Raw genomic sequence first — 14840 nt, 5'->3', positions numbered from 1 at the left:
TACCCCCAAGCCATAAGACTCCTGAAGAGCTAATTAAATGGCTACCCAGACTATTTTCATTGCCCTGCACCACCCCTGCTACTCTCTGTTTATTATCTATGCATAGTCATTTTAACTCTACCTACATGTACATATTATCTCAATTACCTTGACTAACCTGTTTATTATCTATGCATAGTCATTTTAACTCTACCTACATGTTCATATTATCTCAATTACCTTGACTAACCTGTTTATTATCTATGCATAGTCATTTTAACTCTACCTACATGTTCATATTATCTCAATTATCTCGACTAACCTGTTTATTATCTATGCATAGTCATTTTAACTCTACCTACATGTTCATATTATCTCAATTACCTTGACTAACCTGTTTATTATCTATGCATAGTCATTTTAACTCTACCTACATGTTCATATTATCTCAATTACCTTGACTAACCTGTTTATTATCTATGCATAGTCATTTTAACTCTACCTACATGTACATATTATCTCAATTACCTTGACTAACCTGTTTATTATCTATGCATAGTCATTTTAACTCTACCTACATGTACATATTATCTCAATTACCTTGACTAACCTGTTTATTATCTATGCATAGTCATTTTAACTCTACCTACATGTACATATTATCTCAATTACCTCGACTAACCTGTTTATTATCTATGCATAGTCATTTTAACTCTACCTACATGTACATATTATCTCAATTACCTTGACTAACCTGTTTATTATCTATGCATAGTCATTTTAACTCTACCTACATGTACATATTATCTCAATTACCTCGACTAACCTGTTTATTATCTATGCATAGTCATTTTAACTCTACCTACATGTACATATTATCTCAATTACCTCGACTAACCTGTTTATTATCTATGCATAGTCATTTTAACTCTACCTACATGTTCATATTATCTCAATTACCTCGACTAACCTGTTTATTATCTATGCATAGTCATTTTAACTCTACCTACATGTACATATTATCTCAATTACCTCGACTAACCTGTTTATTATCTATGCATAGTCATTTTAACTCTACCTACATGTTCATATTATCTCAATTACCTCGACTAACCTGTTTATTATCTATGCATAGTCATTTTAACTCTACCTACATGTTCATATTATCTCAATTACCTCGACTAACCTGTTTATTATCTATGCATAGTCATTTTAACTCTACCTACATGTACATATTATCTCAATTACCTCGACTAACCTGTTTATTATCTATGCATAGTCATTTTAACTCTACCTACATGTACATATTATCTCAATTACCTCGACTAACCTGTTTATTATCTATGCATAGTCATTTTAACTCTACCTACATGTACATATTATCTCAATTACCTTGACTAACCTGTTTATTATCTATGCATAGTCATTTTAACTCTACCTACATGTACATATTATCTCAATTACCTCGACTAACCTGTTTATTATCTATGCATAGTCATTTTAACTCTACCTACATGTTCATATTATCTCAATTATCTCGACTAACCGGTGCCCCCGCACATTGACCCTGTATAGCCTCGCAACAGTTATTTTACTTATCTATCTACTTATCTACTTATATTTACTTATCTGCTTATCTATCCTATCTGATTCTTTTTTAAACTGCATTGTTGGTTTAGGTCTTGTAAGCATTTCACTGTAAGGTGTACACCTGTTGTATTCGGCGCTTGTGACAAATACAATTTGATTTGATTGACTGTGTCCATTGCCTGTGATCATTGACTGTGATCATTGACTGTGACCATTGACGGTGACCATTGACGGTGACCATTGACGGTGACCATTGACGGTGACCATTGACGGTGACCATTGACTGTGATCATTGACTGTGACCATTGACGGTGACCATTGATGGTGACCATTGACTGTGATCATTGACTGTGATTATTGACAAAGCAAACATAGTTATCAGTCTGAAGTCCTGACCATTCTTCTCCACTCCTCTAGGCATGCGTGTATACGTGCGTCTCGCGGCTCATCTGAGAGGGCGAGTGGGGGGCCTGTGTGGGAACTTTGACGGGGACACAGAGAATGACTTCACCACGCGTCAGGGTAGCGTGGAGTCTACAGCCGAGCTGTTTGGCAACTCCTGGAAGGTCAGCCCCTCCTGCCCAGATGTTCAAGACCAGGACCTTCGAGACCCATGCACTGTGAGTGGCACACACACACACACACACACACACACACACACACACACACACACACACACACACACACACACACACACACACACACACACACACACACACACACACACACACACACACACACACACACACACACACACACACACACACACACACACACACACACACACACACCTTAACCTTTGTCCCCTGTTCCAGATCAACCCTCACAGGGTGATGTGGGGGAGAAAGAGGTGTGCTGTCATCACCCAGGACCTATTTTCTCTGTGCCATCCTGAGGTGCCCTACCAGCAGTACTATGACTGGTGTGTCTTTGATGCTTGTGGGTGAGTGGCTAACCTTTAAATCACAGGACTGGAGAGGTGCTATTAAGGATTGCAAAGCTTCCACAAATCTAACAACACATCAGTCCTAAGGGGTCAGAAGTCCTAAAACAAAAATTGATAGCAGAACAGGTTAAATAGAGTTAAGAGAGGTTATTACATATTTAGGTCAAGTTTAGAACACCAGTATCCTATTCCAATACAGGTTTATAATCTACTAATGACTCTTTATGAAGCACAATGTGTTAATCCCTGTTCTCTGGGTGTGATAGATGTGACTCTGGGGGGGACTGTGAGTGTCTGTGTACAGCCATCGCTGCCTACGCTGAGGAGTGTAACCGGCGTGGTGTCTACATCCCCTGGCGGTCCCAGGAACTCTGCCGTGTGTACAGCTTCTCTTGCACGCGCACACACACACACACACACACACACACACACACACACACACACACACACACACACACACACACACACACACACACACACACACACACACACACACACACACACACACACACACACACACACACACACACACACACACACACACACACACGGATTGGACATTGACACTTGAGCAACATTCATTTGAATTGGGTAGACCTTGGATAGACCTTTTTACACATGTTTACACCCTGCATGACAAAATGCAGATGAACTCTTTCCATACCTCCCTCCCTCTCTCCACCCTCCTCCTCCTCCTCTGTGTAGCCCTGCAGTGTGAGAATGGTCTGGTTTATGAGGCCTGTGGGCCGGCTTGTTCTCCCACCTGTCCCAGTGAAGCCCAGAGCCCTGACTCCCAGTGTGGAGCCTTCTCCTGTGTGGAGGGCTGCTTCTGCCCTGCGGGCACTCTCCACCACAGTAAGACAGCAAGGGTTACATCTCAATCCAGTTCCTTCCCATCTGTCATCATTCACACCGGTCCTGGAGAGCGCCTGGGAATGTGCAGGCTTTTATTCTACCCCAGCATTAAGACACCTGGTTCAACTTATCATGGACCTCCATTCGGGTTGTTGATTAGATGCGATGTGTCAGTGCTGGGCTGGAACAAAACCCTGCACGCCCCAGAAACTCCCTGTTTTATCATATCCTTGCCCTGAATCTGTCTCCACCTACAGGTGAAGGCTGCGTGGCGCCCGCACTCTGTCCGTGTGAGTGGGCAGCCTCTGTTTTCCCACCCGGGGCCAGCATCATCCAGCACTGCCAGAACTGGTCAGTCTGTCCCCTCGCCTATCGGCTCAACTCATAAACCATCACCCGTGTCGTGTGAGGCCAATTTGACATGTGGGCTTTTCACTTGGAGTGTCGAAACTGATACTTACTAACACGTCTCTCAGTTCAGCTAGACTGATTTTGTAATTTTACACATTTTATTAGTTGTGTGAATAGGTTTTGTGGTAGGTTCTGTGGCTGGGTGAATGAATAGAAAGGACACTAACTTACATAGTAAGTCGTGTTAGAATTTGCCTTGTGTGTTTATGTGTACCTGGAAGGTGTTTTTATGGGTTTGATGTATTCTGTATATCTGCGGTCTTCCAGCTCATGTACTGAGGGCTTATGGCAATGTGAGGGCTCCCCGTGCCCACCTCCCTCCCCCTGTCAGGAGTCAGAGTTCCTGTGCACGGGGGGACGCTGCGTCCCCTCCCTATGGGTGTGTGACAACGAGGACGACTGCGGTGACGGCTCTGACGAGCTGTGCCCATCAACCTGTGCCCAGGGGCAATACCGCTGTGCCAGCGGGCCCTGTGTGGACCTGGCGTTGCGCTGTGACGGGCATCCGGACTGTGCCGACCAATCAGACGAGGAGTTCTGTGGGCCTGCCACCCCTGTGCCCCTGTGCCCGCTGGGGGAGTTCCAGTGTGCCAGTGGGCGGTGCCTGCCCGCCAGCCGCGTGTGTGACGGACGCCTGGACTGTGGGTTCGCTGACGGGTCTGATGAGCAAGGTGGGTGTGATTGAAAATGTATGTCTGTCTAGTGTCCATAAGTGTGTTTTTGTACTCGATGTGTGTAGGTGTCTATTATTGTCTAATTTCATATTAGTATTAACAAGCCTAGGTGTGTACAGTGCATTCGAAAAAAGTTTCGAGACCCCTTGACTTTTTCTAAATTTTGTTACGTTACATCATCAATCTCCACACAATACACCATAATGACAAAGAAAAACTGTTTTTTGTAAAAACAAATTTAAAAAATATGGAAATAAGTATTCTGACCCTTTACTCAGTACTTTGTTGAAACACCTTCGGTAGCGATTACAGCCTCGAGTCTTCTTAGGTATGATGCTACAAGCTTGGCACACCTGTATTTGGGGGAATTTCTCCCATTCTTCTCTGCAAATCCTCTTGTTCTGTCAGGTTGGATGGGGAGCGTCGCTGCACAGCTACAGTGGTGCAAAAAAAGTATTTAGTCAGCCACCAATTGTGCAAGTTCTCCCACTTAAAAAGATGAGAGAGGCCTATAATTTTCATCATAGGTACACTTCAACTATGACAGACAAAATGAGAAAAAAAATCTGAAAATCACATTGTAGGATTGTTAATGAATTTATTAGCAAATTATGGTGGAAAATAAGTATATGGACACCTACAAACAAGCAAGATTTCTGGCTCTCACAGACCTGTAACTTCTTTAAGAGGCTCCTTTGTCCTCCACTCTTTACCTGTATTAATGGCACCTGTTTGAACTTGTTATCAGTATAAAAGACACCTGTCCACAACCTCAAACAGTCACACTCCAAACTCCACTATGGCCAAGACCAAAGAGCTGTCAAAGGACACCAGAAACAAAATTGTAGACCTGCACCAGGCTGAGAAGACTGAGTCTGCAATAGGTAAGCAGCTTGGTTTGAAGAAATCAACTGTTGGAGCAATTATTAGGAAATGGAAGACATACAAGACCACTGATAATCTCCCTCGATCTGGGGCTCCACGCAAGATCTCACCCAAAATGATCAAAATGATCACAAGAACGGTGAGCAAAAATCCCAGAACCACACGGGGGGACCTAGTGAATGACCTGCAGAGAGCTGGGACCAAAGTAACAAAGCCTACCATCAGCAAGGGCATTGAAGATGAAACGTGGCTGGGTCTTTCAGCATGACAATGATCTCAAACACACCTTCCGGGCAATGAAGGAGTGGCTTCGTAAGAAGCATTTCAAGGTCCTGGAGTGGCCTAGCCAGTCTCCAGATCTCAACCCCATAGAAAATCTTTGGAGGGAGTGGAAAGTCTATGTTGCCCAGCAACAGCTCAACATCCCTGCTCTATAGGAGGTCTGCATGGAGGAATGGGCCAAAATACCAGCAACAGTGTGTGAAAACCTTGTGAAGACTTACAGAAAATGTTTGACCTCTGTCATTGCCAACAAAGGGTATATAACAAAGTATTCAGAAACTTTTGTTATTGACCAAATACTTATTTTCCACCATAATTTGCAAATAAATTCATTAAAAATCCTACAATGTGATTTTCTGGATTTTTTTTCTAATTTTGTCTGGCATAGTTGAAGTGTACCTATGATGAAAATTACAGGCCTCTCTCATCTTTTTAAGTGGGAGAACTTGCACAATTGGCTGGCCCCACTGACCCAAATAGGCTCTCGTTGGCTGGTCCTTTTTGCAAACCCACTGGCTCCAGGTCATCTACATTCAGGCCACTCAAGGACATTCAGAGACTTGTCCCGAAGCCACTCCTGCATCTTGGCTGTGTGCTTAGGGTCATTGGAAGTTGAACTTTCACCCCAGTCTGAGATCTTGAGTGCTCTGGAGCAGGTTTTCACTTTGCTCCGTTCATCTTTCCCCCGATCCTGACTAGTCTCCCAGTTCCTGCCGCTGAAAAACATCCCCACAGCATGATGCTGCCACCCCCATGCTTCACCGTAAGGATGGTGCCAGGTTTTCTCTAGATGTGACGCTTGGCATTCTGGCCCGAAGAGTTCAAACTAGGTTTCATCAGACCAGAGAATCATGTTTCTCATCGTCTGAGAGTCCTTTCGGTGCTTTTTGAAAAACTCCAAGTGGGCGGTCATGTGCCTTTTACTAAGGAGTGGCTTGCATCTGTTCACTCTACTAATGAAGGCCTGATTGGGGTAGTGCTACAGAGATGGTTGTCATTCTGGAAGGTTCTCCCATCTCCACATACGAACTCTTTAGCACTGTCAGAGTGACCATTGGGTTCTTGGTCACCTCCCTGACCAAGGCCCTTTTTCCCCAATTGCTCAGTTTGGCCGAGTGGCCTTCTCTAGGAAGAGTCTTGGTGGTTCTAGAATTCTTCCATTTAAGAATGACGAAGGCCACTGTCTTCTTGGGGACCTTCAATGCTGCAGAATTGTTTGGGCTACCCTTCCCCAGGGCTGTGCCTCGACACAATCCTGTGTTGGAGCTCTATGAACAATTCCATTGAGCCCATGTCTTAGTTTTTGCTCTGACATGCACTGTCAACTGTGAACCTTACATGTGTGTGCCTTTCCAAATCATGTCCAATCAACTGAATGTACCACAGGTGGACTCCAATTAAGTTGTAAAAACATCTCAAAGATGATCAATGGAAACAGGATGCACCTGAGCTACATTTTAAGTCTCATGGCAAAGGGTCTAAATAGTTATATAAATAAGGTATTTCAGTTTTTTGTTTTTTCTAAATTTGCTAACATTTAAAAAAAAACTGTTTTCGCTCTGTCAATATTATGATATATATTTTTTTTCTTCATATAACCGTTATTTAACTAGGTAAGTCAGTAAAGAACAAATTCTTATCTACATTGACGGCCTACCCCGGCCAAACCCTCCCCTAACCCGGACGATGCTGGGCCAATTGTGCACCACCCTATGTGATACCCGATCACGGCTGGTTGTGATACAGCCCAGGATCGAGCCCTGGTCTGTAGTGACGCCTCTAGCAATGCGATGCAGTGTCTTAGACCGCTGCTCCACTCAGGATCCAGTGTTATGGGGTATTGTGTGTAGATAGATGAGATTATTATTATTATTGCATTCTTTTGTACTTTTTACCCCTTTTCCTCCCCAATTTCGTGATATCCAATTGGTGGTTGCAGTCTTGTCTCATCGCTGAAACTCCCGTATGGACTCGAATGAGGCGAAGGTCGAGAGCCATGCGTCCTCCGAAACACGACCCTGCCAAGCCATGCTACTTCTTGACATACTGCTCACTTAACCCAGATGCCAGCCCCAACAATTTGACGGGGGAAACACTGTACAGCTGGTGTGTGTATGTGCCCAGCCTGCCACAAGGAGTCGCTAGAGTGCGATGGGACGATCCGGACGATGCTGGGCCAATTGTGCACTGTCTAATGGGTCTTCCGGTTGCGGCCGGCTGCGACACAGCCTAGGATCAAACCTGGGTCTGTAGTTGCGCCTCAAGCACTGCGATGCAGTGCCTTAGACCTGCGCACTCGGGAGGCAGAGGATTTACTATTTATTTTGTGATTTTAGAATAAGGCTGTAACGTAACAAAATGTGGAAAAAGGGAAGGGTTCTGAATGCTTTCCGAATGCACTGTATGTTCGTGTCTATAACCATTTCTGTTAGTGTATACATACGTTCCTTAGATTTTATACTTTACATGTACGAGTCTATTATTGTCTTTCCCTCTCAAGTTCAAGTGTTTTTGTGTGTGGTCAGAGTGCGGGGTGGTGTGTGGCCAGGGGGAGTTCCTGTGTTCAGGGGGACTCTGTGTGCTCTACCTCCACCGCTGCGATGGCCATGATGACTGTGGGGATCTGAGTGATGAGAGGGGGTGTGTGTGCTCCCCGGGAGAGTTCCAGTGCCCTGGGGACCAGTGTGTCCCCGCAGACAAGGTGTGTGACGGCCACAAAGACTGTCCTTCAGGCACCGATGAAGCCGTCTGTTCAACCGAAGGTACATGAATCTTTACAATCAAGTCCTCACTATCACTTGAAAACAATAGACATATTGACATGATACATTCGACTGCAATGTGTAATTCATTTAAAGCAGGTTGACATTGACTGATACAGTACGAATGACACATTCCTAGAAATTACACATTTTCAAACAGCATTGAGAGCTCTGAGGCCTCTGGAAACACCATCTGACAGGCGTGTGGGTCTGTGTGAGCGCATGCATGTACCTGTGTGAATATGTATAATATATAATATAATGTGCTTATATTTTTCCTATTTCATGTGTTTTTTGCACGTCCAAACCCCCCCTGCGTGGTGGCTAAACCTTTGTTTATGTGACAGTGACCTGTGCCCCTGGTCAGTTCCTGTGTGCTGATGGCACCTGTGTGACACTCACCAAGCTATGTGACGGGGTGACAGACTGCCAGGGCGGAGAGGACGAGGACCAGAACAACTGTCAACCAGTCACCATGGCCCCAGTTACCATAGCAACACCCATCAACCCGACTTCACCCACTTCTGGTAAGAGCAACAATACTGTTGAGAATATCAAGAGGGAAGGCTGGCAGTCTGCCCAAGAGTTACTCAACAGTGTCTGCAACAAAACTCCAACTCCAAACACCACCATAACTCCTACCACAAGGCACTGCTGAAAGTATTAGATAGGTATCTGCAGTATGGACTTATTACTCATCTGGATTACTGGGTGAAATATACTTCATATTGATTCACACAACCATATTGCTTCATACAAATATACTTCATACAACATATTTTAATCTCTCAGATCTATAAGACCTCCCTAGCTAGGTGCCTTGTGGGTAAGGGCCAAACTGACCCCCCCCCCTTCTCTCTTACCCCAGCCTGCCAGTCTTATGAGTTTGCCTGTGCCAATGGGCAGTGCGTGCCCCGGGCGTGGCACTGTGACGGGGAGACAGACTGTTTGGACGGGAGTGACGAGCAGGGCTGTCCCCGGTTGTGTGGCCCCGGCCAGGTGCCATGTCGCAGTGGTGACCAGTGTGTGGACTACCAGCAGCTATGTGATGGGATACCTCACTGTAGGGACGCCTCCGACGAGAGCGTGGATGACTGCGGTTAGTAATGCACCTGATGGAAAATACATGAAGCATACAGAACCAGTCAATGTTTTTTCTTTATTTTTTACTATTTTATACATTATAGAATAATAGTGAAAACATCAAAACTATGAAATAACACATATGGAACCATGTAGTAACCAAAAAAGTGTTAAACAAATCAAAATATATTTCAAATTTGAGATTCTTCAAAGTAGCCACCAAATAATGAGTAGGTGTGTCCAAACTTTTGAAAGGTACTGTATATCGTACTGACACCTACTGGATAGGAATCATACTGTATAATACATGCATATTAACACTAATATATGCAATATATATGTACAGCAAATATATACACACCAACACAAGTACATGCATCCCATAAATGAATTTTAACAGATGTTTATAAAAAGAGCACCATCTGTTTTTTTTAGGCTCTACAAGGATCCCACCTTGCCCTGGGAGCTTTCCATGTGACAACCGCACGTGTGTGAACGCGACTCAAGTGTGCAACGGTGTAGCCGACTGTCCCCACGGAGAGGATGAGCTGGTGTGTGGTGAGTTGTGAGAGGAAAAGAGAATCTACCGCAGTGCACAACCCATCACTTAGAGACATGGAGCTCTGCAAACCTCGTTTCAGATGGTCCATTTCATGTCGTTTTGATTGAATTGAGTCCATAGTCTGTGGTTGTATTGTCCTGTAACTAGATAAGACCAGCCCATCCCCTGCTCTCCCTGGCGATAAGAACAACAGTCACATCTGTCCTGAGTTCACCTGCCTGGACGGATCGTGTGTCTCCTTCAAAGCAGTAAGATTCCCCTAACCAAACATTTTACTTCAGTGCTTACTGACATTGAACAAAACAAATGCTTCGGGCCAAAAATACGCAGCACAGTATATTATCTTACCATGTCCTTTATTTGTATATACCTGGGTCGTGTTCATTAGGACATTCAACAGTAAAAACATTTTACAACAGAAAACATTTCAGTTTCAGTCCTTTTTCTTCTGTTTGGTGCCTGATGAATATAACCCTTGTATATTTTGTACAAATAAAGTGCTGCCAGGAATGTTAAAGGCTCAATACAGCCATTTTTACATCAAATAATTTCTGATTAACAGCTAAGCACCTTACTCTAAAAGATTTCCATTAAAATTAGAAATCTATTAGAAATCTTTTAGCAAAAAAATATTTCTCAAACACAAATCTTCGAAAACTGTCTGGAGGTCGTCTGAGTTGGGAGGGGAAAACTGAAAACTAGCTGTGATTGGCAGAGTGGTTTGGAACTCTCTTTGTTTATTGGTCTATTAACCAATTTACCGCATACTGATGTCACCATGGAAAGCCGAAACTCACGCCCATGCAACCCTGCTGATTAGAAGGTCATGTGTAGATTGTATTTTCAATCAGTAACTATCAGGAAATAACACTGATACATTTTTTTTGAGCTTTTACAGTGTTAGATTCATCAGCTGTATGATATTAAAATGTGATATATGATATAAAACACAGAACAAAAACAGCATTTTGACTGCACTGGGCCTTTAAGTGGAGTGATCTAGGTTCTAGTTTTGGTTCTGTGTGTTTGTTTTAGGTGTGTAATGGCATGGCAGACTGTGCTGACTCCCTGCTGGGGCCCTTAGGGGGGCCCTCTGATGAGCAGGGCTGTAGGAGCTGGGCCCCTTGGGGCCCCTGGAGTCCCTGTAGCCTCTCCTGTGGGACAGGCTCCATCAGCAGGCAGAGACTCTGCCCCCTGGGGGACACCCTGGGTCAGTGCAGAGGGGACGACACCCAGAGACAGCAGTGTTTCAGCACGTCATGTCCTGGTGAGAGATGGGAGAGATGAGCCATATGGTGGTTGTTGTTATCGTCATGATATTAATCAGCGGCAGTAGTATCTTCATCATCATCACTTTTGTCTTCACAATCTGCATCAACATCAACATCATCATCATTACATTTTACATTGACATTTTAGTCATTTTTTTGCAGACGCTCTTATCCAGAGCGACTTATAGTAGTGAGTAGCATCTTCATCATCTTCATCATCATCTTCATTTGGATCTTCATCATTAGATTTGTTATCTTTGTCGACATCATAATCATCATCATCATCACTTGTTATTTCACTCGTTATTGTTATCACAATGTGAACCCTCTTTGCGTGACATACTTGCCTCTTGTCAACAGTGGATGGGCACTGGTTGCCGTGGGTGACGTGGTCTAACTGCTCTAAGGATTGTGGGGGTGTGGAGGTAAGGCAAAGGGGATGCATCCCACCCCAGAATGGGGGCAGAGATTGCACCCAGCTCCCTGGAGAATCTAACCTGGCCACAGAAATCAGTAAGTCCACTAAGACTGAAATATATTTGACAAGATATGGAAGGGCTAATAATTGAAGAAGTGTCATGAACTTACATTCTCTTTCTCTCTCTCTCTCCCTCTCTCTCTCTCTCTCTCTCTCTCTCTCTCTCTCTCTCTCTCTCTCTCTCTCTCTCTCACTCACTCTCTCTCTCTCACCCCCCCCCCTCCTCCAGAACCTTGCCCTCAAGATGGCTGTGCCAACATCACATGTCCTAGTGGCCTGGTGAGACTCAGCTGTGCCCCCTGCCCAGTGTCCTGTGCCCACATCAGCAGTGGCTCTGTCTGTGACCCGACTGCACCATGTTTCTCAGGTCAGAGAACAGGAGAGGAGGATGTGCTCTGTAGTCATATTTTCTTGATCAAATATCCCATTTATTGGCTGCAGATCCCAAGAGAACAGAACGCTAACCAACATGGAGAATAGTTTGCTGACCTACAGTGTGTATAAAGCACTGTGTTTAGTCACACACTTGTTCATGCTGGGGAGCTGTTGTATTTCCAAGCCCTAGCCTTCACTATTCTTCACTTTACTCTCTCCCCCTCTCCCTCCTCCTCCTCTCCCCCTCTCTCTCCTCCTGCCTCTCTCCCTCCCTCTCTCCTGCAGGTTGCTGGTGTCCAGAGGGTCGGGTGATGAACCATGCCCAGCAGTGTGTGTTGCCGGAGGAGTGTGTGTGTGAGGTGGCCGGGGTGCGATACTGGCCTGGACAGCATGTCAAGAAGGACTGTGAGATCTGTACGTGTGAGAGAGGCAGACCTCAACACTGCCAGCCGAACACCGAATGTACAGGTTAGTCTACACAACACGCCACAGTACACCCTCCTGTTAGGTTGTGTTCAGTTGGAAGAAAATAATGTTGGGAGAATAAAAAAATGTGATTATGGAAAGTAGTGTACTTATATGGAGAGATGGTACTACTTCCTATTTTAAAAGCACTTTTAGTCCCTACATCTTTTCTCATTTCCTGTCTCTTAAACAAGACCCAGACTTCACCTCTGTTCAAGTTCATGTTAACATGTTTTACTGTCCATTCAATATTCTGCTGTTAAGATATTTTATCAAGGTTTAAGATGAATGATTAAATAATTCTACTCGGAAACTTAACCATTAGGGATGAGAGGTTATGTAGCATGAAAAAGGAGTCGATTAAAAATAATACACACAGCTCCAACTAGGTTGGAGGGGGGGAAGAGAGTGTGTGTGTCTAAAGTAAGCAAAGAGGATCCTTAACCTATGTTTGAACCGACCCGGCTATAACTCTGTGGAGATAAAATAAGACAGCGAGAGCCCCTCCAGGTTTTCCGTATCTGGGGGGGACTGGAACTGTCTGCTAAGTGGTAATAAACTGTGGTGAGACTTCAGGAGTTAATCCAGATATGGTGTGTCATGTATTTGCGCTAGTGAGTTGGAATGGACTTTAGAAGTAGCTTTGTCCTTGTCGGAGAGAAGGAGGAGCATTCAAGACGCTATGACGAAATGTGATGCATATACACCAACGTACATGATATTATGATCAGCGCTCTCGAGAATAAATTCTATTGGCTAATCTTGGTCGACTGGTTTCTGTCCATTTTATGCAAATAAGGATCATACAAATTCTTAGAAACAGACAGAGTGGTTTAAATTGAATTGGTTAATGAACACATATAGGAATTCCTTTAACATCTGTAAAGGCTCATGAAAGTAACATGTACTTGGACAAGATGTGTTGTTTGTACTACACTGCTGCATCGCTTACTGTCTGTGTGGGGCGGCAGATAGCCTAGCGGTTGTGTTGGGCCGAAACCCTCATTGCTCTGGATAGGTAGAGTCTGCTAAATTACTACAATGTAACGTAGTGTCGTGTGTGTGTGTGTGTGTGTGTGTGTGTGTGTGTGTGTGTGTGTGTGTGTGTGTGTGTGTGTGTGTGTGTGTGTGTGTGTGTGTGTGTGTGTGTGTGTGTGTGTGTGTGTGTGTGTGTGTGTGTGTGTGTCAGTCCACTGTGGTTGGTCGACGTGGTCAGCTTGGGGGGAGTGTTTGGGACCGTGTGGGGTCCAGAGTGTCCAGTGGTCCTTCCGCAGTCCCAACAACCCTAGTAACCATGGCAATGGGAGAAAGTGCAGAGGCATCTACAGGAAAGCTCGACGGTAAAAGACACCGTACACATTCAATCACATTCATCATGTTTACACACGATGACAAATACATCTAAATACAATACATTACGTATGAATGTTTGTTAAATACATTGCCTTTCCTGTCAACTTACAGCCATTTCAACATCACAGCAAGTAAAAGTGATACTTAGAAATGGTTAAAGAGTGGAATTGCTTTACACCCATAAATGTATGGAACATTCTGTACTCTGGAGCCTGGCAGAGGGATGGTAAAATGACGCAGTGTATGTGTTTGTGTATGTGTGTGCTTGCATGTGTGTGTGTCTGTCCCCAGCTGTCAGACAGAGCCCTGTGAGGAGTGTGAGTTCCATGGCCAGTCCCACGCAGTCGGGGACCGATGGAAGGCGGGCCAGTGCCAGCTGTGCCACTGTCTACCCAACCTCACAGTGCAGTGTGCCCCCTACTGCCAACATGCTGCCACTGGCTGCCCCCAGGTCAGGAACACTGAGGTTTACAGTAACTCTGCTCGTGTGTGTGTTTGTATGTGCATCTGTATGCGCTTGCATGTGTGTTCGCGTGCACCCATGTCAGAATACATCATGTTAAAAATGTGTTTTTATACCACTGTGTGACTAGAGTGTTCTTATCTAAGGTAAATGTTCTAGCATGTGTGTTCCCTCAACCGCCTCTCTATAATTCTGTTGACACACAACTCACTAGTTTCCTTTCATGGCCCTGTGTCATAGCAACAATCGAATAATGTCTTTTGTCTTGCAGGGTCAGAGTCTGGTTCCAGGGGAAGGTGACAAGTGTTGTTATTGTGAAGGTAACTAGTATCTAGTATATTACTAACCATATGTTCCCCTTTTGTCAATGATTCCAACGCTCGATATCAAGCTGGGGAAAAAATCA

At 44.4% G+C, this 14840-nt stretch overlaps 1 protein-coding gene across 1 annotated transcript in view; it reads left to right on the top strand.

Moving 5' to 3' along the window:
* sspo (SCO-spondin) overlaps positions 1-14840 on the top strand; it is an 84270-nt gene that overhangs the window by 14875 nt on the left and 54555 nt on the right. The window contains 18 exon segments of the mRNA XM_046355878.1: positions 1987-2189; positions 2385-2512; positions 2782-2891; positions 3221-3370; positions 3628-3721; positions 4049-4452; positions 8148-8384; positions 8732-8911; positions 9253-9483; positions 9903-10025; positions 10177-10277; positions 11065-11296; positions 11661-11813; positions 12008-12145; positions 12439-12621; positions 13808-13958; positions 14263-14422; positions 14706-14754. Of these exon segments, the coding sequence (XP_046211834.1) occupies positions 1987-2189; positions 2385-2512; positions 2782-2891; positions 3221-3370; positions 3628-3721; positions 4049-4452; positions 8148-8384; positions 8732-8911; positions 9253-9483; positions 9903-10025; positions 10177-10277; positions 11065-11296; positions 11661-11813; positions 12008-12145; positions 12439-12621; positions 13808-13958; positions 14263-14422; positions 14706-14754 (3027 nt within the window).

This window comes from Oncorhynchus gorbuscha, linkage group LG07, assembly GCF_021184085.1.
Source record: "Oncorhynchus gorbuscha isolate QuinsamMale2020 ecotype Even-year linkage group LG07, OgorEven_v1.0, whole genome shotgun sequence".
In the NCBI taxonomy this organism is placed as follows: Eukaryota; Metazoa; Chordata; class Actinopteri; order Salmoniformes; family Salmonidae; genus Oncorhynchus; species Oncorhynchus gorbuscha.
The sequence above is the reverse complement of the archived record's forward strand: the minus strand, read 5'-3'. Positions and strand labels throughout refer to the sequence as shown.